Source organism: Nasonia vitripennis, chromosome 4 (assembly GCF_009193385.2).
Source record: "Nasonia vitripennis strain AsymCx chromosome 4, Nvit_psr_1.1, whole genome shotgun sequence".
Taxonomy (NCBI): domain Eukaryota; kingdom Metazoa; phylum Arthropoda; class Insecta; order Hymenoptera; family Pteromalidae; genus Nasonia; species Nasonia vitripennis.
In genome coordinates, this window is record NC_045760.1 from 4697357 (window position 1) to 4722913 (window position 25557).

The 25557-nt window shown below is 46.8% G+C and overlaps 3 protein-coding genes across 8 annotated transcripts; 2 read left to right on the plus strand and 1 right to left on the minus strand.

Annotated features, from left to right (window-relative positions):
- The first annotated feature begins 2830 nt into the window (after positions 1-2830).
- LOC100116648 (histone-lysine N-methyltransferase, H3 lysine-79 specific) lies at positions 2831-15552 on the plus strand. 5 transcript variants are annotated; one of them, XR_004227573.2, is made up of 12 exons: positions 2831-4213; positions 5585-5764; positions 5842-6168; positions 6261-6528; positions 6601-7297; positions 7386-7854; positions 7929-8660; positions 9119-9723; positions 9816-10064; positions 10143-10378; positions 11164-11350; positions 12697-12833. XR_004227573.2 is itself a non-coding variant. In XM_008213034.4 (11 exons), the coding sequence occupies exons 1-11, from the start codon at positions 4136-4138 to the stop codon at positions 13206-13208; spliced, it is 4353 nt and encodes a 1450-aa protein (XP_008211256.1). In that variant the 5' UTR covers positions 2831-4135; the 3' UTR covers positions 13209-15552. The 5 variants fall into 5 exon arrangements, 4 of the variants coding, with proteins under 4 accessions (XP_008211256.1, XP_001601090.2, XP_003427479.1 ...); XM_008213034.4 differs by lacking the exon at positions 11164-11350 and having other exon boundaries at positions 12697-15552; XM_001601040.6 differs by lacking the exon at positions 11164-11350 and having other exon boundaries at positions 9137-9723; positions 12697-15552.
- A 117-nt stretch (positions 15553-15669) lies between these two features.
- Positions 15670-21522, plus strand: LOC100679589 (A disintegrin and metalloproteinase with thrombospondin motifs adt-2). Its single transcript, XM_016985490.2, has 7 exons — positions 15670-15932; positions 16009-16221; positions 16292-16553; positions 16617-17118; positions 17187-17624; positions 18149-18652; positions 19064-21522. Exons 1-7 carry the CDS (start codon positions 15810-15812, stop codon positions 19305-19307), a joined length of 2286 nt encoding a protein of 761 aa, XP_016840979.1. The 5' UTR covers positions 15670-15809; the 3' UTR covers positions 19308-21522.
- Positions 20999-25544, minus strand: LOC100679552 (dnaJ protein homolog 1). Of its 2 annotated transcripts, none has more exons than XM_016985356.3 (2): positions 25019-25544; positions 20999-23428 (listed from the first exon to the last, which is right to left on the minus strand). In XM_016985356.3, exon 2 carries the CDS (start codon positions 23415-23417, stop codon positions 22329-22331), a length of 1089 nt encoding a protein of 362 aa, XP_016840845.1. In that variant the 5' UTR covers positions 23418-23428; positions 25019-25544; the 3' UTR covers positions 20999-22328. The 2 variants fall into 2 exon arrangements, with proteins under 2 accessions (XP_016840845.1, XP_032455556.1); XM_032599665.1 differs by lacking the exon at positions 25019-25544 and adding an exon at positions 24184-24585.
- Positions 25545-25557: the final 13 nt, after the last annotated feature.

A 25557-nucleotide genomic window follows, 5' to 3' on the forward strand; every position in this document is an offset into this window, starting at 1 on the left:
TGAGTAGTCTGTACGATTATAATACACATGTATAGCTTCTCGTGGCTTCCATGAGGTGTCACAACCGTCAGCGCATTCTTCGAAAATTTCTCTCGCACCGGCCGAGGGTGTTAGAAGATGTCTGCTAGAGTCTCTCGAAGAAGGCTCTGATTCAGGCTTGAATTTGTATGTTTTAGCGTTAAACTATATTAGCAGGTTTTTCAACATTAGGAAGCGTCGTTGTATTTTCAGATGAAAAGAACAGATATATAGGTAGAAACGGTGAGAGAGCTGCAGAGATGCCTCGGACAGCGCATCTCACGTGTACGTGCCTACGTGACAAGCGCTACGAGACTTATGTCCCGTTTCTTTTTGCAGGGGGGAGAATCCAACCGTATTTTCTCATTCGGGATCTGATGAGCTGCGCTCGACTTAGACCTTTCAAATATCTTGTATGCGGCTGAGTGGAATTTTACATTACAGTGGGCTGCTTCGAAATGAAAAAAAAAAAAATTCATGCTGGGACACATACCACGATTTCAAGGTTCTTTGTTGAATTTTAAGGTTTCTAACAACCACCGAGTCATGCTGTTGTAAATTGTTATTACAATCTTCCCGTTTAGCTACGCTAACCTGCCGCCAACAATTGCAAACAGCAAGAAAAGAGAGAATTCGAATAGAGAAATAATTTCAAAAAACCGGTATTTTTAAACATCCAGCAATGAGCTGCGCCTTTCTCGGGAGAGTAAAGTCATAAACATCTATTTTCGCATAAGCACAACAAAAGCTGTCAACCGCTAAAAAAAGCAGCGCTGCAAAAACCAGTTCCGAAATAATCAACGACACCACACGCACGACGCTAGTATATGCGCTGCTGAGGCATGCACGTGGTTTGGTCGGTTATATTGCAGAGCAGCGCTCTTTTATACTTATATATCTGCTGCTCATTCGTTCGTTTCGTTTTTTTTTCTCATTTCATTTTAAAATGCATGCACACGCATACCCGCACAAAGCGAGAGAGGCGCGTCTCTCTGGCGGTCGCGTGCAGACGGTCACGTACACGGACATCTGTGCATGTGTATGCGCGCAGGCGGTGCACTTGCGCGGCCAGTGACGTTGCCTTTGATTTATTTTTCTCGCTGCATCAGCCCGGCAGAAAGAGAGAGAGAGAGAGAGAGAGAGAGAGAGAGAGAGAGAGAGTCGTCCCAAAGTTCAACGGTTCGAGCGGCGCATGCGCGCCGGTGTGGGATGTTATACACTCGTGAGCGGGCGGCTCGTCTCTGCTGCGTGTGTATGCACATCGCTATTGCGGTTATATGGATATATTGGTATGTGCAGGAGAGGTGAGTGTACGTAAGTGAGCGGACGGGAGGAGAGGAGGCAGACGTACAGGGGAAGGACTCGCGCTCGGCGCGTGGTTGCCAAGATCGACGCACATTTTTCTCGGCAGAGAGAGAGAGCGCGCGCTTCGATACTCCCACGCAGCGAGAGATCGAAGCGCGCTGTTAGCGCGAACTTACGAAAGGGAGGATTCGATGCTCCGGTTTGGTTTACGAGTTTGAGCGGATTTTCTGGGCGTTTTTTATTTCATAAATTTTCGATCGAATGTTTCACCAATTACACGATAACGAATCGATATTGATATTGATATCGACTCTTAAAAAACCTGTTGGGCACTGCCAATGACTGAAACGGGTATTTAAATACTCTCTCGTGTGAATATCGCTGCGGCAATCGGTCTCGACAAAAGAGCAAAGTTTTAAATTGACACCATACGCGTATACGCGCAGATATGTATATAAGGTACTGTGTTAGTTAATACCTCTCGGGATCAGCTGTCCTCGAGGGGTGTGGGGTGCAGCTGCAGGTATTCTACAGCTATACGCGCACTTGATACGCGAATGCCTGCATATATAGTAGAGGGGTTAAAAATGTTAATGAGGGTGCGAGCGCAGTCGCTGCAGATCGGAAACGCGCGGCAGAAACATGCGTCTGGCCCAAATTATTATGCGAAATGCGGAGAAGATTTTTCGATTCTCTAGTGTTTTCAAGGATTCGTTGATGTGATTGGAACGTGCTTTTGTTATCGAAGTGTCCGATCGTTTCCGCATTGTTATTGATACACGACGATCGGCTTTTACAGTCGTATGAAAATCTGATAATCGATAAGTCGAGCATTTATTGCCGCAAATTATTATTTTACGCCGCCGAGACTGTCGAGCAGGTATATAATCCAGCTTATAAACCCGAAATTGCATCGGTACAGGTAACGGCCCCGAAAATCCTGAAATGCATAAAACACCTCGTAACTTGCCCGCCCAAAGTCAAAATCGTTATTCCAGCACTGTTAATGAATCACTGCTCCAAAATCATTCATCGAGCTCTAGTCATCCGAGCCCTTCGAAAGCAAAACAAACACAGCAGAAAGCCCGGTACACACGTGTGACTCGTATACCCGCCTATCGCTCAGACGATACCCATCCGCGCAACGAGTGCGAGAGAGACGGGGAAAATATCTCGAATAAGCCCTACACGTAGCGTTAGATCCGGCAACGTCGCCATGAGCGCAGGTATATACGCACTCTATCCAGCAGCAGCAGCAGCAGCAGCAGCAGCAGCAGGCCTACAATAAACCCACACAAGCGAGCGCCTACTACACGGCCACTAACGCGACTATACACCGAGCAGCGGGCAGCCCAGTGCGAGAGAGAGACGGCATTATGGGTAGTCACTGCGGGGCGCGAGAGAGACGGCAATAGTTCGGAAGATCCAGCGTGACGCCATGTTTTGATGTCGTCACCCCCCCCCCCCTCCCTCCCTCGCCCTCCTCGCACATACACACGGACAGAGACCGCGAGTATAGGCAGCAGAGCAGTCGTGCGCGCGCGCGCCTTCCGCCCGTGTGTTTTTCTCTCGGCCGTGCGCTGTACGGTGCTGCTGCCACCGCGAGGGAGAGAGAGAGAGAGACGAGGCGAGCCGTCAGCAGCGCAGCGCGTCGTCGTCGACGTCGTCGTGGTGTAGAACGACTCGCGTATACCTACAGCCGTGTGTACACACAGCACCAGTGCGGCGCAGAGAAGAGCAGAGCGCGTCGTCTCCGGGCAGCGAAAGACGCGCGCGCGCGAGTGAAGCGCGTCGTCTTCGTCGTCGGGTCGGGTCGGAAGAAGAGCCGAGCGTCCCCGCGCGCATTGGAAAGAAGTGCTGCTGCTGCTGCTGCTGGCTGGCTGTGTGTGTGTGTGTGTATATATATATATATATATATATATATATACACGCGAGTGTGCTACCGTTCGCGCGCTGCAGTGCGGAATATAGAAAGAGCTCCGACGAGCTGCAGCGGATAAGATGCAGTTTTTCGCACGGAAGTGAGAGCGCACAGCACGTGAGAGAGGAGCTGCTTGCAGGCTAGCGGAGGAACGAAGAAGCAGTGCATGCCAGTGTAGTATACATAGCGCGGAGAAGAGGTCGTCCATATCTATTTATCTCTCGGCTATCTCCGTCTCGCTCGCTCTCACTCGGTTGTTCGGCCGCGCGCGGCGGTGGAGCTGCTGCTATACCGCGAGCGAGACAGCAGCACGGCGCAGATACAGATATACCCCACGGCCGCTCCGCAGCGCTCTCGCATACACACGAATAATATCTAGATACTAGTTATAGAATAGAGGGAAGAGAAGAAAGAGAGAGAGAGAGAGAGAGAGCGCGAGAGGGAAGAGGACCGCTCTTGATGCGCGCGAAAGTGCCTCCGAGAAGAAGGCGCGGGCCCGAGGGCCCCGCTAAGCCACTATCCTAGAGTGACTCCTCGTCCTCGTATCCAGCTACGTAACACCGTCTGCCTGCAGTGCACAGCGAGCCGTGTGCACGGTCTCGGCGAGAGACTCTGTGTGTGTGTGTGTGTGTGTGCGTGCGCGCGTGTATCCTCGGCTGACCGCGTGCAGCAGCGAGGAGTAGTGGTGGGTAGTACCTAGAGCGCAGTCTAGTGGCCGATTACGTCACGGGCTCGAGAGTCGTCACCGTCGTCGTCGTCGACTGCGTGAAGAGCAGTGCGGCCGCAGCACTGGAACAGCAGCCGAGGCGAGCGTGTTCGTCGGCGAAGTGGCGAGGCGGAGCAAGTTGCGCCGCGGGCGCACCACCAGACCTGCTGTCGCAGCGAGCAGCCATGGAGCTGAGACTCCACTCCCCGGCGGGGGCCGACCCCATCGTCTACCAGTGGCCGCTCACCTCCGGCTCTGGAAACGTGAGTCTATACGAACCCTCGTATAATAATACTGCATAGAATGCAAACTCTTACTTTGGGGGGTGGGCTGAACGCACGAGTCTCGGATTTATTGCGGGGGCGAGGGATTGTTTTGGTAAACACGATTCGCGCGCGCCTCGCCACACACTGTGCAGCCTATGCTAGTAGGTTAGGTTGACTTTTCTAAAATATCGCGTTCGCGCGCGAGCTCGTTAGCATACGAAGACACGCGGAACACGTCGTGAATTATCGTCGCCTCGGAATTCGGCTGCAGCATGCAGTTTGTAAACACGCGTGGAATCCGAGCCAAGAGTGGGGGAGGGAGTCGCGATCCAGCGGATAAATTACATAATTAGCCAGTAGCGAAGTCCGACGAACGGATTCGTCATTTTTTTACATCGGCCTGCTCGCAAAAACAACCGAGCGCAAAACAGTCCTAATACACACTGCGCAGAGAGTGCGCCATGCATAGGCTGTCCCTTTAAAGGGAAGCACAGTCGGTCGCTCGGTCGGTAGCAGTGGGTGCGCGGAAAAAGGCCAGCCACTCGTGTATATCTCTCTCTCTCTCTCTCTGCGTTATGTAGCTATACATAAGAATCGAACGAAACGGCTATCGCGGCGGTGTATACGTATATACCCACGCGTCGAGTCAGCACACATAGCTCGGTTCTCCAGTCGAAGGCCACGCACGGCGTTATACCGCGAGCCTAGTCCTCTATATACGTGTACAAGTATATACTCCGATGGCGGCGGTGCTCAAGACAGCTGAGGGTGTATGTGTGGCGTATACGTATATATAGGTATAGAGCGCGCGCGCGGGCCGTGCACTCGTGGCTAGCTGGGCGCTTCTGCTCTTCGCCGCGGCTTGTAGTAACCTCGTTTCTTTTTTCTCTCGTTGCTGCTAGGTAGACTCTCGCGCTCTTCGCTTCGCGCTCTTTGAAGCACCACTGCACGCGCTGTTCCGAGCGCTGCTTGCTGCGCGGCGGCCGCGGCAAGAGAGCAAGATGAAGTTTTCTCTTTTTGCTTCTTGTACTGCTTGCGGTCTGCTCCGGAATTTTTGTTTTGGAGCAGGATCTTTATTTTTCTTTTACAATGTTCGTTTCTTCTCGTTGCATCGAAATTCGAGAAGATTTATCGTATAGGGAATCATGACGCGTGGGAAAAGCTGACGAAACGTTTTACTAGATATTTATCGTACTTGAGCGGGAAATTTGGAAGCCATAGGATAGAAAACAAACTCGGCTAGATAGAGCACGTAGGGATCAGCTGATGAACTCGAAAGCATATTAAACACAGATTAGCACACTTGACACTAGTTTAATTGAACTTGATTGTTCGCTAAAAATAAATGATTATCTTCATGTTTTCAAGGATCGGCACGATGGGGCTATAGATGTAGTGGAAACAATGAGGTGGGTTTGTGAAGACCTACCTGACCTTAAACTGCCTCTGGAGAACAACATTCTCTGCAATTATGACACACGTGATTATGAAAGCATGAAGAATCTGTGTGACAGGTTCAATAGGGCTATCGATAGTTTAGTACAATTGGTGAGCATTATTGTTTCAGCAATAAATTATCAAAACTAAGTAATCAATTTTACTAGCATGATCTTTCATTAATGCAGGAGAAGGGTACGAGTTTACCATCCCAGAGACTAAACAAGAGGCCGAGTAGAGGTTTGCTGCGACACATACTGCAGCAGACCTACAATCAGGCTGTTGTTGAACCTGACAAACTAAATCAATATGAACCCTTTTCACCTGAAGTTTATGGAGAAACCAGTTACGAATTAGTTTGTCAGATGATAGATCAAGTTGATGTGACAGAAGACGATGTATTCGTAGACTTAGGTTCTGGAGTTGGTCAGGTAGTTCTTCAAATGGCTGCTGCTACTTTCTGTAAAATCTGCATTGGAGTTGAAAGAGCTGATGTCCCCTCGAAATATGCAGAGGTAATGATAAACGAGAAAAAAGAGAAATACAAAATAAATTTTAATCATTCTTTCATCGTTATCAGCACCTCTAACTTTCGTGTCTATTGCAGAGCATGGAAGTTAATTTTCGGAAGTGGCTCAATTGGTACGGAAAGCGTTGCGGAGAATACCGATTAATCAAAGGCGATTTTCTCGCTGATGAACATAGAGAAAGTATTACAGGGGCCACCATAGTATTCGTCAACAATTTTGCATTCGGGCCTACGGTAGATCATCAGCTAAAAGAACGTTTTGCTGATTTAAGAGATGGTGCTCGTATTGTGTCGTCAAAGTCTTTCTGTCCCTTAAATTTCAGGATAACGGACAGAAATCTTAGTGGTAAGAATCTTTTTGCATGTATTTTCATTGGTCTATCTATTCTCCTGTGCATAACATTTAACGTCTAACTAGATATTGGCACGATAATGCACGTCTCGGAGATGTCACCACTAAAGGGTTCAGTCTCGTGGACCGGTAAGCCGGTATCTTACTATTTGCACGTCATCGACCGGACAAAGCTCGAGCGGTACTTCAATCGATTGAAGAACAACAAGCAGGGCGCTCTGGATGACAATTCAGATTCTGTGATAAACAACACTGCCAGCAATAATAGTAGGGTTTCGAGACGAGGTGAAGAGCGAGGCGAGCGTGCGAAGAGAGATCTTTCTCGCCAGCTAGACAACAGTCCAAATAACTCGGATCAGCAGAATACGAACAGTGAATCAGACGGCGATGAGGAACACTCGGTGAAGACGCGACGGCAACCAAAGATGCGCCGGAAACTGAGCAGAAAAGCAGCAGCTGGTGGTACCACAGCACGACCATCGACCAGAGGTCGGCAGCGTGGTCGAGGCATAAAGAAAACGAAGCCTAAGAAAGCCATTAACATCACCGGCTTGGACTTGCTGCACAGTCAGACACTGCTCAGCACCTCTCCTCAAGCGATCGGCAAGAAACCACCGCCGGCACCAGGCACTGTAGATCAACAGCTGACGTCGCTATCGCTCACACTCCAGAATAACAGCGCGCTGGTACACGAGGAGTTGAGCATTCCAGCGGCACCAGCTGATACTCCTTACGCTTTGCAGATACTTTTAGATTTATATAGGTAAGGTTTTATATTGCAATAAGCCGATTTTGTCACGCGTACGAATTTTACTCCGATTCGCACGATAAACGAAATACTTAATTTTTAGGGATCAATTTATGGCGATGTTGGATTCGATGAAAAGTCCGACATTTAGAGCTTCAGTAAATGCAGACATAGCAAAGGAAAAAGATAGGAACTCCAAGCTGCAGTCGAGGGCTGCCCAATTGGAGAAGCAAATCAAGGTCTTGATCGACGACAGCGTTGCTCTGTTAAAGGCAAGGATGACCGAGTTAGGCATTAACGCAACGTCGCCCGGCGACCTTCTTGCCAAGGCCAAGGAGATCGTTCTTCGACATAAGCAACTGCAGGCCAAAGCGAGCAAATTGCAGGCTCAGGTGTCAACGATAGAGACTGAACAAAATAGATTAGCAACATTACGATACCAAGAGCTGCAAGAAAAGTTCAGTCACCCAGGAACGAGTAGCGGACCTCCACCGACGCAGCCGCTAACCAAGGAGTGTATCTTGAAAGATATATCGGCCACGCTTGCGCATCGTAAACGGTTGCATTCTCAGGTATGATTTAGATTTCTTTTTAGCTTTTGCATTGCGTTAACTAGTTGAAAACTAAGCCTTCGTTAATATTACAGGCGAACAAGTTAGAACAAGAGCTAAACGTGATAGAGAGGTCGAATATTGAGAAACAGTCTACAAACCAGCAGCAACATAGAGAGAGCAAACATCTGCAACATCAGATCCAGCAGCAACAGCAGCAACAGCAACAGCAGCAGCAACAGCAGCAGCAACAGCAGCAGCACCAGCAGCATCAACAACAGCAGCAGCATTCGTTGCATCCATCTCATGTTAGCAAGAGTAGTGGCTCACGCAAGAGCAGAGAAAGTCGCTCTCGATCGCAGGAATGGCCAGACGTCCCGGACGTTGGAAAAATTCAGGAAAAGAACCCTGAGCTACTTGCACAGAAGATTTTAGAGACCGGGCGACAGATAGAAGCCGGCCGTTTACCGAGTAGGACGAGTGTGCCAACAGTAACGGCTGGTGCCACGAGAACTAGGCTGCCTCAGGCTACTCTCAGCTTTGGAACTACGCCTGCAGCTGTACCAACACAGCCTGCAACCCGCGATTCTGCAAATCGAGGTCCGCAGGAACCTCCTCGGGTGCCCAACTTCGAAGAGAGATTGAAAAGCATCATCACGAGCTATCTGAACGAAGATCAGCAAAATAGATGCAAACAGCAACAACAACAGCAACACCAGCAACACCTTCAGCAGCAAATGCAGATGCAAGGTGGTATGGTGCCCGGGGAACCTGAGCGGAAGCGTCATGCTGTACCTCAAAGCGTCAATGCACCAGATTATACACAGGTAAGTACTTTTAGAATACTCCTTTAGAGAATGTTGATCGCTTTGATGGCAACTTAAGGGGTAGTCCGAATGAAAGATTGCTAAAACTTCAATATTTAATTTCATTCTTTATTATCTTGTGGTTTTCTTCTTTTTCACTTTATTCTGTCAATGTATTTTAATTTGTAAAATGCAATCGTTAATATACTTAAAAATAAAATCAGCATGTGAATGTAATAAGCAAGTGAATTAAGAAGTCTAAACTGTACCTGCTTAGCTATGATTATTATTTCTTTGTCGAGAAAAAAATCTTCGGACTGCCGTAAAAAGTTGATTTTATTTTCAAAGTAATGGACAAGAAGCAAGCGAATTTTCACTGAGTTAAAAGTAAATCGCCTCACGTGTCTGCATACACAAAACTTGTATGTCGCATGAAAGCTCTTAGCCGTTACTTTGAGAATGTCTAAAAAAAGTCAAAGCTCACATTTGCTTCAAAGGTATCGCCCGCTAAGATGGCTCTGCGTCGACATCTCTCTCAGGAACGTTTAACAACGCCGCATCAACCCGGTTCCTCTGAGCAGCAGCAGCAGCAACAGCAACAACCCGGTCCTTCCAACTCCGTCGTTACTGAGAGCAAGGTCCACCATTCACAACACCACCATTCCCACCAGCATCTACAGCAGCAGCAGCAACAGCAACAAACGAGCCGAGCTGAGAGCAGTACGAGGATGCATCCACCCAGTACGAGTGGAAATGGCCCGGGACCTGGTAGCAATGGTAACGGTGGACTTCTGGGCACGCGGACGATAGGTGACCTCGTGAGTGGCGAGATCGAGCGGACCCTGGAGATCTCAAATCAGACCATCATCAATGCAGCGGTGGACATGAGCGTGATGGGTAGACCCGACAACGCTTATTCGCCTATTAGCCGACCTGCCAGCGCCGAGGGCGAAACGGGCTTGGCGACACTGGCACATGTGGCAAGCTATGCACCTACACCGTCAGCACCAACGACACCTACGCCCTCAAGTCAGTCTTCGCGGTCGTCCGTTTTGTATCCTCCGCAGCAGAGCCAGACCCAGAGGTGAGTGCGGGGATGATTGTAGACGTTATAAATGAAAAATACTCGACTTACACAGAGATATCCGAATACTGAACCTTTCTATTTTATATTAGGTACACTCCGGTTCAACTGCCACGAGCAGACATCAAGCCTTATCACGAGTCATACTTTGCTGACAATCCTTCGACGTCCATTAGCCAATCTCATACAACCACATCAGCAGTGCAATCTTCGCAGCATGCACCGACCAACGGCGACCCACCGTTGGAAGGTCTAGCTGCTACTCTACATGCCAGAATGCTTAACAACCAAAGTAGCAATAGCGCAAGCAAAACTGAGCATTCTCCCGCAAGCAGTAGAAGGTATTACAATAATTGCCGATTCTCTTGTTCTTTAATAACATTCTCTATAGCATTCTAATACATTATTTTGCTTAATAGTAGGTACCAGCCCTATCCCCGCTATTCGAATGGCAGTCACCCAAGTGGTAACAGCGCGAACGCCGTGACACCTCAGAGTCAACCTGCAATGTCTGTGAAAACGGAGGCAATCGTGTCGACCGTAAGCACGAGTGGTGCACCCCTAAGTCCGCTCATCGAGCCCCACTCGAACACATCGACGCCACTCGTCGACGAGCCGCATATAACGAATCCGCGGCAACGTCACGGCGACGATGGTAAGTACACAAACTTGTACATAGACACAAACACGTGTACAAGCACAGACATATACACATACGCTCGGGTACAAATATTACAAACGCAAAAACACAAATACCTGCTTCGACTCGAGTCGAGGATAACGAGGAACATAAAATTACAAAGTAAAAAGGGTTTATAACAACGCTAACATAATTTGTATTACAAATGGTGGTATGCGTGTGTATGCGCTATGAGAATTCGAAGAGCTTTGTGCTGAAAGAAATATGTATCCATTTCTCCATTTTTATTTGAAATAAGAGTGTAAAATGTGAGCATTTATGTTTGCAATATATTGTGCATGTTTTTGAAGCATGATGAACATATTAAAGTTCTATATAACAAGTAAAAAGGAAGATGTTGAATTCGATGAAAAGTTAATCGTATTAAAAGAGGACTTCAAATCGTTCAGAATAAAGCAACTCAATTCGCGGCTCGATCTTTGCTCTGCCCTATAAGTAACTGACTCGCTAAGTAATAACTTTTTAAAAAGTGATAATATTCTTTTTAGTTTTTAAGGCGCTGAACTCATGCTTATTGTCTTCATAATTATTTTAATTATTTTTGCTTTATACTTAACTACCTCTGCATCTTGAGTTACGTCATGCACTCAATGCGAAACTTTACTGTCGTTTTTCTCTGTGGTTTTATTTTTTCTTTTTTTTTCATGTCTTATTTTAAACCGTATTTTTCTTTTGTTTGATCTTACTGGAGCTGGACTCTAAATCTTTATTTATATTTTTTATTTTTTGTTGTTATTTAGTGTATTTGTTAGATGCACTGTAGCTGTATGTTGGTTAGCTCTGTCTGTCACAATACTCAATCTCGATCGCAAGTCCCCCGTGCAGCTTGTTTTATGTAGAAAGAGAGATTGAGAACGGGCACAGAACAGACGGAGAATATACAGACAAAAGTGTTTGGCTGCCCTCGGGTCGATTTCTTAGTCGTCGGTGAGTTTGACCCGCCACGGGTTTGTTTTTCAAATTTCTCTTTTTTTTACTATTAAAAACAAAAAGAGCGCAATCAGTTACTCGAGACTCACCCCCATATCATTTAATTTTAACTACAATAACGCTCATTCACGGATTCGTTCGTTTTATGGAAGACAAATAACAACGCCTAGTCGCAGTGGCTTTTCAGCTCAGACGTGTACCTATATATATATATATATATCGAAAGACGACGCATCAGAGAAGAAGCGCGGATTTGCGTATCTGTTTAGATTGCTCAAAAAGGAATTGTACGCCGCAAGACGAACGACATCTGGACCGGACGTGGACAACTTTTTTCATTTTGATATCAATCAGTTATCGCTTATTCTTGTCTTTGTTGTTATTTTACTGTGTTACTTCCTCATCTTCACTTTCACGTAGTTAGCCTATATTATTTTGTAGAAATTTATGATGTTCGTGGCATGAATAAGCAATCTAGACTGTTTTCCGAATTTTAAAAGTGTCCATTCTATCTACGCATACTTGTTTATTTTTCTCTTCGAATACCGCGTGTCGAAAATCGTGCAGTATCCTCGATACTTTCATGAAAATAAGCCAACATTTTGGGCTGCTTTTGAAATTCTACGTGTGACGTGTTGCATGTTTGCATGCAGAGTAAAGCAATATATAGCTTTTGCATAATGCAGGAAAAGAAGACAAAGGCAAAAAAGTGTGCGTGTACGTCAATTGTTTATCTTTTGCTTTATATGTAGGCAACCAAGCGTATGAGTTTTATTCGTTTGTTTATTCAGAGCTCTCTTTTGTTTGCTTTATTTTCTCTTACAGCGTTTCAAGTACCTATACATGGAACCAATTTTGTTTATCAAGTCTTTTACTACTTCACTCCTTCTCAAGCTGCATACACCCGCATAAGTTTCTAATATATCTTCCACAATGGCTTATTTTTGTGAGAATATCGTTTAAACATACTTGAGCTCTCATTCATCGACAACATACTTATATCACTAAAATTGGTAAGAAAATTCCATTGAAAACGTCTTAGATTTTTTGATATAATACTTAAGTTGGTACAAGCCAATATTTGTTTAACAAAAAAATCTTACGTGTTATAATCCAATAACGTTATGTACGCAAACGCTTGAATATAATTAAAAATATATATGTGTTTTAACAAACTGCTAACCTGCTTTTCCTGGCAGTAAATGTTATGAGTAAGTACTTTCAATTCTCACCCAAAATCCTCCAGTTTTCAATCGAACTTTCTCACCAGCAACTCGAACAGAATAGAAAATCCATCACACACGATCTAACTCCATATCCCCGTCAATTTCCAAAACTTGCAGACGCAGAGACAGATTGGCAGGACCGCATAAGCTCTGGCTTCGATCGCCTGGTGGCGTTCGCCTCGACGGAACTGGACAAACGGCGTCGCTCCACCGAAGGCGTCAACACGAGTCCAGACAGTGGACTTGGCTCCGACAGCACAGTCCTCGGACCACCTCCGATCGTCCCGTCACCGGACGAGGCTCTGGGACCTCCGCGGACGCCGTCGCCGGGTAGTCCCCGACCAGCTAGCACGAATAGTGCCCACGGCCACCAAGCGTCGGGCTCGTCGTCGTCGTCATCGTCGGTGCCGCTCAAGTATCAGCGCCAGGCTGACCCTGAGAGGCACCACTTCAAGAAGAAGTTCTTTCACCGGGACTGGCCGACCCCGAATCCAGGCGCCTCTGCGGCTGCAGCTGCCGCTGCGGCGGGCTCTAAGTTCCGACCCAAAGGCAAGGACTGGGACTGGAATCATCAGTCTGGACACCACCATCATCACCAATGGCCGCCCGCGAACGACGAACAGTCGTAACGCGCCGATCGAGCGTTCTTTTATAACTAGGCTTTGATAGACACGGGGGCTCTTCTTCGAGACAGAGGAGGATATTTGTGGGAAGCGCGTGGATGCTCCCATTTTGTACAAATAGCGCAGTTTAGTCTTGGACTAAAGTAACTATGACTCGCTCGTCGACCATTTTTTTTCTCTTTTTTACATTTTTTTCGCGGATACGGGTCGGAACTTTGATACCAGAGAGGCGCTTTTTGATGAGTTCACGGGATGAATTTTACATTGCAATTGCTTTTACTTTTTTGGAAGCCTGAATCTTGGGGTCCCTGGCGAAGGAAACAGTTGTAATTGCGTTGTTCGTTTACGTTTTTACGCGGGATGCGTATTCTCGTATTGTTGATTTTTGAATATTTTGCATGACGCAAATCTTTGAGATTGCATGAATGTTAAAGATTTTTTGACAAACTTTTATTGCTGTACTTTATTATTCAGTACTGAATTCTTCCATGGAAAAAATAAAAAATGTGGAGCCACGGGCTTTCTTTTTTTCCGATGACGACTACATTTTTTCATTGCTGCATCGAAAGCCGACATACACAGTTTTAAGATACTTAAAACTTTTATTTTCGATACGGTTGGCATAACCGTATATCAGCGTCAAAAAGCGTCTCTTCAAAACAACAGGTCGCCAATATCCTATTTCTTTTTATTTTTATTTTTATTGTTTAGTTATTGTATAAAGGAAAAAATGTTGTTTTTGTTTAGCGCAAAATGGAAATATCGCTGTATTATTGTCGGTATAGAAAAGTTATATTGTGTCGCTCAGGTTCGATTATTGTCCCTAGGTACAATTGTCAGTTTAAAGGCGAGTCGCATTATAGTTCGTATATGATATTAGGAGAATTTTTCAATTTTGACGTTTATAACGGTATAGATATGGATTACGGGATGGCTGGTTGATTGGATAATTCGCGAATGCTTGTCTGATGTTATAAGCCAATGTATATCCCACCGTCGTATATACAATAAAATCAAGAGTCACATAGCAAAAGTGCGTAACAGACAAAAAGATAGATAAAATTGATAAATACTATAATGTAATTAAAAAAAAATTTATACTTCGACTGGGGAGACTGGACTTTTTCAAAATAAGGATTGCGCACTCTTGAAATGTCAGCTCTCGAATACCATTGAAATTAAGGTTCAACACGCGTGAAGCAAACCTCGAAACATCTTTTTCACTGAATCTTGTAGTCTTTTTACTTAAGCGACTAAAGATTAACAAACAATTACACATAAAAACGATAGCTCCGTCGAGACGCGTCTCATCGTAGTTTAGCGGATCGAGAATAAAACAAATAAAGTTAAAAAGAAAAACGGCAGTCAATATTTAGTTACTGTCGGAGCCTCTTGTGTGTTCGTTGTAAAATTAGCATTTTAGAATTTTGTAAGCGACAGCATCTTCCATCCGGCAGATGGAAAGTCTCTTAACCAAAGTGTTCATCGCTGTTTGTTTTGTAATGGCGACAACAGCAGATAATACAATTGTAACAATCGTTTCGAATAGAACAGAATAAAAAAAGACAAACGTGTAAAAGGAACTGACGAAATGTATATCCAAAGAGCGAGCGATCTTTGCGAGCGTTGAACATTTTTCAACTGGTGCATCGTAACCGATAAGAATTAAAACGTAATGAAAAGAACGCGAGGAAAAAAATTAACAGTAAAAAAGCTGCGAGTACTCACAGCATGTCTGCGAGTAGCGCGTTTTTTATAAATGTAAAGTTGCGAAAACAAAAGTTAATTACTAATCATGGCATTCCCGTAGACGCAAGAAACGTCTTGTCACTTTTTAAGTGCGTTCATAGTGTAAAAAGTTAATCAAACCATACGTTGTATAGAAACAATCGGATTATTTATATCGAAGTACCCTTATACATACGTCGAAAAAAAGAACACGTAGATATCGTAAACGATGCAGGCACCTGCAAAGTATAGCTGTTACATACACTGCCGAACCTTCTATTAGTTGTATTATTGACCATTATTATTTATTGTTTTTATTGGAATATTTTAATACTAAGATTTTTGTAACAAGCAGCATCTCTTTTATTTTTTTCTCCCATCTCCATGTCATAATCATCACACGATTACTCGTGCTCTGTACATATACCGAGTAAAAAGTTCAGATATTATATTACACGCTAAGAAATTGTTTAGAAATGCAAAAGCTGTGTATAAGATGACTCGAGCGTTTTTAATCGTTTGTACACGCGGGAGAACGGCGTAGATCTCAATTTTCTATCGAATTTCTTGTGTATCAGAAGTAATATTATTATCAGCAGTAAAATGATACAAAATCTTCAAACGAATTTATTTTAATCTCTATGTGCGTTTCGCTTGTATTCAGTCTTTTTCGTTAAATTTCAAACCCGAGCTGCCTGACAATGTCAATGACTTAATAATAGTGGCACCAGCATCGCGATGCATTTTTTTTTCACATCGTTGTACTTGGGTATGTTCCTATGGCGATGACATTTCGCAAAGCCAAGATAAGAGGAGCTATAAAGGAATGCTACGGATTGGCCGTGAACTGCAGTCGGCTCGTGCAGTTTTACCATCATCATGAATTGCGTTGCTCTGCTCGTCGCTCTGTTAGTTTTTCAGTTCGCAAAACCAGTCCGAAGTAACGACGAGGAATTGGAAGTCGTTCTTTTGCCGATACAATGGAGCAGCGGCAACGCCACGGTACTGGCAACAAGCGAAAATCGACCCGTAAAGAAATTTCCATTCATTCGACGGATCAATTTTTTTGTTTTCCTAGGTACCGCTGAGTTTCCGAGCTTTTGGAGAACAGGTAGATTTGTTGCTGGAGAGAAACGAAAATTTGCTAACGGCCAACTTCGAAGTTTGGAAACGTGGGTCGGACGATGTCCTCGAGAGAAAAAATCGCCTGGAAAACCGTTCCTCGTGTCATTACGTTTACGAGAGTTCGCTCAGCAGTGCAGCCGTTAGTTTGTGCGATACCGGAACAGTGGTTGGTTCTGCAGCTCTGAAATATTTCATTTAACGATTACTTTTCATTGAATAACTTCTTTCGTTTGAAGCACGGCTTCGTCTTCCTCGAGAACGACAGTCTCGAAATAACGCCGCTGAGAAACGAAGACGAGGACCTCTTCCGGAAGCACCGAATCCAGGTAAGATCGTCGTCCTACGGCGAGCCCCACGTGATAAAAAGACGCCGCGTCTCATCTCACGACCTCGAGCGAGTCTTCGGCACCGAAAGATACAGAGCGTCGCCTCGTCGCCGAAAGAGCTCCGAACCATCCAGCGAGGAGAAATCAGTCTCGCCCCTCACCATCGAATTAGGTAAATCGAATTCAAGCTCGCTCCGAGCCAAGCAATGAACGAACAAAAAATATTGAACTTCAGCGGTATTCTTCGACGCGACGGCCCACCGTCTCTTCCACCCGCACCTGTCTCGCGACGACGACAAGCTCCTGGACATGCTTCTCGCCTACATAAACAACATCCAGGCGCTTTACTACCACCCCAGTCTAGGCCAGCGGATCGACCTGGCCCTGGTTCGACTGGAGCTCATGGAGCGTCAGCCCAAGGATCTGGCCCACCTGGATGGAGAACGGGGCCAGCTCCTGGACACGTTTTGCGCCTACGCGAAGAAGCTGAATCCAGCCGGCGACGACGATCCCGGGCACTGGGACATGGCTCTGTACGTCTCGGGCATGGACTTCTACGCTATGGAGGACGGCAAGAAGAACCCCATAACCATGGGACTGGCACCTGTCGGGGGCGTTTGCTGGGACGAGTACGCTTGCGTCATCGCCGAGTTCGGGGTGACCAACCGCTTCGGGAAACCCTATCCCTCGGCTGGCTTCACCTCGGTCTACATCGCTGCTCACGAAATCGCCCACAAGTATGCGCTTTTCTGTCTCTCTGCTCTGAAGAATATCTATTTCAAAAGACTGATGAGACGTTGCGCAGCCTGGGTATGCACCACGACTCGACGGGCAACTCCTGTCCTAAGGACGGCTACATCATGTCACCGAGCCGTGGCGTCCAAGGCGAGACCCACTGGTCGTCCTGCAGCCGCGAGGTGGCCAACGCTCTGGCCACCAGTAAACCCTGTCTGCTGGACCGACCGAGGCTGGACTACCGTCTCCAGTCAAATCGGCACCTGGACCACAGCGGTCGATTCTCCGAGCTGCCCGGAAGACACTGGTCCGCCAAACGTCAGTGCGAGCTGTTGCTTCGAGATAGAAAGGCCCAGGTGGACAGTTTGAAGGACTGCTGCAAGGCCTTGAGGTGCAGGACGCCGAACAAGGAGGGATTCTACTTTGCTGGACCGGCGCTGGACGGTACCAGCTGCGAGAAGGGCAAGGAGTGCAGGGCTGGCGATTGTTTGCCTGTAGAGGATAAGTGGTGAGTTGTTGCCTAATAACAGAAGCTTCATTTTTCCGATTATCCTCAATTATCGAAGATAATGTCAGAGCCACGCATAACTCGCCGACGAGTTGCGTAACGCTAGTCGTTTCAAAAGAGTCGTAATGTGAAATCCTTCTCTCTTGTTTTATGCTCGGGGTGCATAAATTCTGCAGAATACGAAGATAACGATATCACTGCGCTCTGTGCGAGTTATATGGTAGCATACGTGCACGGCAACTCCCACTATCAAGGATTACCTCAAAGCGCGTAAAATATATGAAACATTAGAATGTGCAACCATCGCACGCATACGTCTCTGTGATTTTCGTAACTTAAGTAGAGCTAACAAGTCCTGCACGCGATGACGCGCATCGCGATCCTCGAACAAAAGCCCGCACACACGATTCGGTCAACGATCTTGCGCGAAATAGCGTTAACCTCCGATTCTCTCCAGCGACAATAGTGATTCATACTCGGTCCTCCCGCGCGGCGCTTACTCACTCCAATCGTAAAACCTCCAGGGAAGCCCTTCCACCGCTGACAACCCCATCACCAGGACCATCCGGTTGGAGCGACTGGCGAGAGGGTGTCTGCGAGAGCGGCTGCATCCGGGGCTCTCTCGGTTACCAGGAGCGTCGTCGCACCTGCCTCGGCGAGTCCAGCTGTCCTGGAGCCAACGTCGACGTGATCCTCTGCAAGGACGCGCACATCTGCGATCGAGGTTCGCGCAAGCGACTCAGCGTTCTGGAGTTCGCGGGTCAACGCTGCCTCGAATTCGCCGAGAAGCTCGAGGAGATAGACGGAGTCGCGGGTGGCCTGCAAGCAGGTCACGAGGAGCTCAGACCTTGGATGGCCTGCGCCGTGTTTTGCAAGCGGAGCGACATCGCATCCTACTATACTCCGAGGTTGGAGCTCAACGATCTGGGAATGGACCCTTATCTCCCTGATGGTACCTGGTGCCACAAGGACGAGGCGGGGGTCGACTACTTCTGCAGGAGGCACCACTGTCTGCCCGAGAATTTCAGGTGAGCATTCTCGAAGAAAGCGCATCGAACGAAAGAAACGATCGCCTTTGCGTGCGCAAGGATCGAGCGAGCCATTGAATTCGATTCAAGGCAAGAGCAATGATCGAAATCGCACTTACATCTCAGGCCGACTGTCCGCGAGATTAATTTTCCATTTGCATTGTAAATCCGCGTCGGCATCGCAATGCACCGAAAAGCAGTTTATCCTTGGGCGACAAAGAGCGCTCGCGCGGTTCGTTACATCAATCGAACGAGACGTGTACGCGTAAAATTCTTTGTATCTCCCGCGGTGAGTCAGGCGATTCGGCGAACGATATGCCTGAAACACTGCGTGAAAGTACCTATATAAGTACAACCTGTCCTGCGACGCATCCGCTTTACAGCCTACGCTCGACTTATCTCCTGTTTCAGATTCGGAAAGGGCTTAACGGCCGACGAGAAAGAGGAAGAGGACTTACTGGGGCCGATGAACGCGAGACCGAAGCTCCGGCCGGAGGTCGTCCGGTACTTGAGTCTCGATTTGAATGGGAAACCACTGCTCAGGAACTTCGAGCCTCGTGCAGAAGAAGAAGAAGAAGAAGAAGACGACGATGCTTGGCTCGATACGAAGGACTACGTCGAGCTGCCCGACGAGTTTCTCGCCAGGTTCATGTGACGCATTGTTGTTTTTTTTTTTTTTTCCTTTGTAAAACGGAGCATTCCGAGCGGGTGACTAATCGACTGCAACGGGACACGGTTTTGCAGGTGGGACAACAATCGCGTGTACGAACTGCCGACTTTATTTATTAACGCGATATTAATTCGATTGTACAGCGCTCGGAGTGAATCAGAGACGAGATGACGCGCGCGCATCCATAAAGCGCGAGTCCGTTAATTATGAAGCGGATCGCGTCGAACGATATAGCGTATCTCGCATCGATCGCGAATAGCTCGTAGCGGCTGGCCTTTGAGCGATGATGTATGTGTCTGTGTGTGTGTGTGTGGCGTTTGGCATTGTTTTTTTTTTATTTTGGTTTCTTTTTGTAAAAATCGTCTCCGGTTACGGTAGAGGAAAGGCGAGACCTTGTCGAGCGAGATCTTATCGTTACGATTAATCGAATAAGGCTTCTTTGTATCTAGACGTTGATAAAAGTTTTTTATCTGAAGATTATGTAATTGCGAGGAGAAACACGCGTTTAATTTACGTTTAGAGTACTGTTGTGCTATACTGGTCTGGATATTGTATTTTGGCTTAATAAAAGTTACGATAGGACAACTGCAGTATTTTACATCTGACTTCGTGCAGACGATTCATTTGAGGATTATTCATGAGATGCTTCCACGTATTAGTCTCTCGTGCAGCTTCTTTGTCGAGCTTATTTATATCGGTTCGAAATGCGAAATATGCATGCCAAACTGTCTTTGATTTTTTAACGAATTACGCCGAGTCGATTTTCTGCATTGTCGTGATACTACACGTAATAGTGTGGCTGATAAACTTTACGACTATTGTTGCTGCTTTATGCCAACACAATGACGATGAGCAAGAGACACAGCGAGGGATCTCGCCACAATTGAGCGAAAAAAATATTATCTTCAGAATCGACACGAGAAAAAAACATTATTAGTCACATCTCAATTTTAGATGATACCGTTATAAAATGAATAACCGAATGGGCACGTGCCGCGCGTTTCGATACTTATAAGATTCGCAAAACAAATCCGCGTTTAAACGATCAAAAATTTTCAAGCTCTTTCGAACGAATAAAAATTCTCGGATTCAAAATCGATCGAACTGCGTGCCGCATATACACTTGCCTCTAGTTTCCGAAGTTACATATTTAAACGCATAGCTCAGCGCAACTTTCTTCGATGCCGTATAGATATAGGCGCGCAAAATCAAAAATAAGCTCAGCTGTGCCAGTAGAGGAGAAAGTGAGTGCGAGGGAGAGAGAGAGAGTTCTCAGAAAATTTCGCGGATTATTTAAAGTTTGGGAAAAAAATCGTGTAGGTTTTTAGGACAAGAAGAAGACGGACAGAGCGGCAGCTGCTGTGCTTGCGAGAGAGAAAGAGAACACACGCGAAATACATACATACATACATATATATATAAAGATCGAGGTAGGCCGGTGACGTCACCCGTTCGGCTGACTATTTTAGGAGTGTCTTGAGTGTCCCGTCCCTCGCCGCGGTGTATATCGGGGAATAGAGAGAGAGAGAGAGAGAGAGAGAGAGAGAGAGAGAGAGAGAGAGAGAGAGAGAGAGAAAAAGAGACGATTATCGAGCAAGAGGAGGACAAGAGAGCGGGGAAGAATTGACGAAGGCTGCGCCCGATGGGGAATTTGGCGATAAATGAAAACAGCGTTATTTTTGTGTATAGAATGTCAAATAATTTAATGCGTCTTATTTCGTTCATTCTTAATAGTTTATGCGTATTACAAATTAATAAACGACTCTGGCGTTCTAATCGAACTTTTCTTTTTACAACAGAGTTCCATCATGCGCAAAAGGAGAAACGTGTATTGGCAATTGTTTATAAACGGCTTGCCTCTTTTGACGATAGTGTTGTAGTAATCAGCCTTTTATCGGCTTTTTACTATATATACACTGACGATCCCGTGAAAAAGGGTCACTGACTCTCCGGACACTGGCAAAAGTGCGTATATACAATATAAGAGTATATTTTCGTACAAAATCTTCAACTTTAGATTTCTTTTCCTCTAGTCAGTCAATGCGCGTTCGAAAAGGCGAATTTCGAAATGAAAAGAGTTATTTTTACGTATAGAAGAGATTTTTAATGACTAGCTGACTTAAGTGAAGGCGTCCGGAGAATCCGTGACCTTTTCCCACTGTCTTGTCATGTGACATACAACGTAGTAGTAGATAATGAATGCGACGCAAAAAACAAACAAATAAACAAACGCACAAGTGATTTCGCATTCATTCGCAATAGTGCTCGCAGAGCACATCCTGCACTCATTCGTTGACAAAAATTTTCACACCGGATACTCTGATTTTCGCGCGCTCAAACACACTCACTCACACTCGCGTTCCATTTACAATGTCTCACGTTGAACCTCGAATGAGTACGCCTAACTTAGCACTCTAAAATATGTACGTCAGTCACTCTCCTAAATTTTGGCGCCTCTGCCATAATAATAACACATCATACCGGAGGTCATAGGATTTACTGTACAAAGGGCGATGAAGAAAAATATAACAAAATTCTACCTGGGATGCAATTCGTCATCACAATCACTCGAATAAAAGTACAGAATCGGTATGGACGCTCACGTGAGAATTCAATCATTATAATCAGAATATAATAATAATAATATATACGAAAAGTAAATGTCCGCGCGGGGCGCACGTTCAGCGCCTCGGCAACAAAACATTACAACTAGCTATACTATAAGAAAAATGATTCTTTACACACTAGGATGTAAACACGAGTCTTTAATTAAAGTCTTGTCGAGCGGCGGCGACGACAACAACGACAACTTCACGATCGCTGCAGCTCTGTGGCAATTAAAACGATTCGCTACGCATAACGAGGAAAATCACACGACCCTTGTATGCTGTACGTGTGCGGGCGATGAGCGTTGTCGAATTCGCCCTCGTCGTGTGCTTGCTTCTTGCTTATTATTTATTATTAATAATGCTCGTGCGCTCCTGTGGCTTCGCAGTCGTCGACCGCTCAATTCGGCAGCGTATCGTAGAGAATGTCCTTGGCGCTTTGCGTTAGCGTCTCCGGGAACTTGATGTCGAAGGACACGAGTAGGTCTCCCTTCCTCGACGGCTCCTTGGGGAATGGCAAACCGTGGCCCTGAATCCTCTTCACTGTGGTGGGCTTGACGATCTCCCTCGTCAGATTAAGCGAGATCTTCTCGCCGACGAGTGTTGGTACCTCGATCACCGTGCCGCACAGTGCCTGCTTCAAACTGAGTTTGCACGTGTACCTGATGTCACTACCCTCTCTCTTGAACTGAGGATGCGGTTTGTCCCTGATGATGAAGACAATGTCGGCGGGCACTTTTCCTCGGCCCTGGTCGCCCTCCTTCTGGAAGGTGATCTTCGTGCCAGCTTTCCAACCGGGCTTGACGTTGATCGTGAGCACCTTGTCCTCTTTCTTGGTCGAGCCATCAGGCTGCACGACCCTCCTCGAGATCTTCATCTTTTTGGTGCAGCCTCTCAGGATGTCCTCGAGACTGACGTAGAGGTCGTGCTCGATAGCCGGGTCCTGGGCTCGCTCCTTGCCGGCCACTCGACCTGTGGGCCCTGCGAAGTTGAACGAGTGCGAGCGGAAAGCACCGCCGGGACCGCCTCCTCCCTGTCTCATACCCTGACCAAGACCGAACGGATCGTCGGTCTCCATGTCGTCGTCGTGGAAGAACATGCGGTTACCACCGCCACCGCCACCTGGGCCTCCGAACTCGAAGAACGTTTGGAATGGCGATGCTGTGCCGAAGAACTGGGCGAAGGTGGCACGTGGATCTCCGTGGAAGGTGTAGGTGGTGCCGCCAACACCGCTGCCGCCACCACCGCCACCACCGCCACCGGCTCCGCCCTTGAGGCCTTCCTCGCCGAACTTATCGTAGACCTCGCGTTTCTTCGTGTCCGACAGAACCTCGTAGGCCTCGGCGATCTCCTTAAACTTCTCCTCGGCTCCGGCCGCTCGGTTCTTGTCTGGATGGTATTTGAGGGCCAGCTTGCGGTAGGCCTTTTTTATCTCGTCGTCGCTTGCACCCTTGGCTATGCCAAGGATCTTGTAATAGTCTTTTCCCATCTTTCAGACTGCTGCAACAGAAAAGAAGCGCGAGATTTGGTTAGTAAACAGTGTCAGCTGATTTAGGAACGATTATTATGCATCAATGCAAGGAGTGTTGTTTTCAATAACGTAACGAGAAGCTTACAGTCGACGGCAAAACAAACTCGGCTGGTTAATAAACACCAAGCAAAACACAAACAAAAACGTTTTCCGCTTTGTTTACCGTCGTCTATACGATGCGTCGAACGCTCCGCAAAAGGGTCACGTGTGTAAGTAATTTCGCGAAGTTTCACGTCGATTCTTTTGTCGCGCGACGCCAAGCCGGAAGTATGTACGAGAGCGCAAATGTCCCGATGACGTAGACGTGCGTAACTCTCCGCGCCATTAATCATTGCGATCTGCGCGCTGCAGCGGAGGGAGATCACGGAAAACCTGTCCGTCTCGCACCTTACATTCTATATACGAAGTTGAGCAAATCAAAGAATATGTCTGCGTACGTATGTATCATACGGAAGTCCTTTTGGAGATATTCGAGGAGCGCGCGGTATTCGATTTCGCGGGCTCGGATCGAAGATGCACGACCTCCCCCTTCTACGTACGCGAAATCGCGTTCTGCGTAACGGCGTACCTGCTTCGGAGGTTTGAAATCAATTGCGCGACGCGCTGTGGCATTGAGATGCGAGGATTTCAAAGAATGATTCATTATTGTACGTAAAGTGAACAAAATGCTGATCAGAAAACGTTTGCTCCGAAATTCGTTATAATTAAAAACAAACTTACATACTGTATCTTTCGCGTCAACAAGAAGAGGAATCCAGGAGGAAAATCAAGGTCGCCGTTCAGACCCAACCCGGAATCAAGAGCACACGGTAAGTATCTACTATTATACGATTACAAGCAATACACCGCGCTCGGATCAACCGCCGCTTCCTACTCCTATACACACTCCAACGCACACAGGTATACGCCGCACACACAGCGAGACTCGACGGCTGGCACAACTACGCGAACATTCGATACGAGCCGTGCGCGCGCACGAAAAGAAACGATGATGTTATAGGCGCTCTCTCTCTCTCTCTCTCTCGCACGTCCACAATTCGCCAATTTTTTTGTCTGCCTCTGTCTCTATCCCTCGCTATTTCTCTGCGGTGCGGGCAAGTGTACAATACCTCTCTCGCTCTTTCCATTTTCGTGGAGAGAAGCGATCGGCTCGGCCGCGCGCGCGCGGAAAGAGAGCAGCAGCCACCCACGCGCCTTATTTTCCCCGCTATTTCGGGAAATGATGATACATCGCGAGAAGAGCGAAAAGGGAAAGAGACGCGCAACCGACGAGGACGACATACGTCCGCGGATCCACGGACTGAGACACATCACCGGGCTATGTAGACTTTTCAACCGAGAGAATATTCGCGTAGCCATACGGCGAGTGAGAAAGAAAAAGGAGAGACACGGCCGCGTGACAGCACTGATCAGAGCGATTAGGCGATGATCCGTTCCTCGTAGATTACAAAAGAAGGTTCCTCTCCGAAAACACACATGACCCCTTTTTCGGAAACGTCTGCATGCACGAGCGCGAGAGTATACGCGAAAACGGGTATAAGCCTGACTGGCACACTTACTTTCTGCTATACGATGTTGTCAAAATTATTCAGTCGATGGTTAACAAAATCACACTTTTATTCGTAAAAATAGAACTGTATAAACCGTTGTTTCTGTCTTTCTCGATCAAATATAATGCTATCCTCCTATTCTGAGGACGTTCACTGATGTTCAATCTATGTGTATATACAACTTCACTCGTTCACGTCTTGCGTTAAACTAAGAGGTCGCGCAGCTCTGCCGTCCCATATATACAAAGCTCGGCTCTCGCGCTTTCCGGAACCTTCGAGAAGTGCCTCGAAGACAGCAGCGACGCCTCTCCCTCGACTCTGCGCTCGGGTTCCGCTTTCACTCTCGCGGACTCTCGGTTCTCTCACCTCGAGATAACGACGCGGTCAAAGGGCTCGCACGAGGTTTAGCTAGGATTTTTCCGGGCCAGATGACGACGCTACGGGGTTTTGGCATGTGTTTTGCGCGAGAATAGGCCGAGGAAGCGGTTATTCCGGGAAAAGAAGAGACGAGAGTCGAGCGACGCGAAGTTGGCCGAGTGCGAGTTCGA

Bases quoted from the DNA above. Each gene is read 5' to 3' on its own strand.
- LOC100679552 (XM_016985356.3), bottom strand. From the start codon at position 23,417: ATGGGAAAAGACTATTACAAGATCCTTGGCATAGCCAAGGGTGCAAGC.
- LOC100116648 (XM_008213034.4), top strand. From the start codon at position 4,136: ATGGAGCTGAGACTCCACTCCCCGGCGGGGGCCGACCCCATCGTCTAC. The intron at 4,214-5,584 runs GTGAGTCTATAC...CATGTTTTCAAG, and splicing joins TCACCTCCGGCTCTGGAAAC to GATCGGCACGATGGGGCTAT. The intron at 10,379-12,696 runs GTAAGTACACAA...CAAAACTTGCAG, and splicing joins GCAACGTCACGGCGACGATG to ACGCAGAGACAGATTGGCAG.
- LOC100679589 (XM_016985490.2), top strand. From the start codon at position 15,810: ATGAATTGCGTTGCTCTGCTCGTCGCTCTGTTAGTTTTTCAGTTCGCA. The intron at 16,222-16,291 runs GTTGGTTCTGCA...TTTCGTTTGAAG, and splicing joins TGTGCGATACCGGAACAGTG to CACGGCTTCGTCTTCCTCGA. The intron at 17,119-17,186 runs GTATGCGCTTTT...GACGTTGCGCAG, and splicing joins GCTCACGAAATCGCCCACAA to CCTGGGTATGCACCACGACT.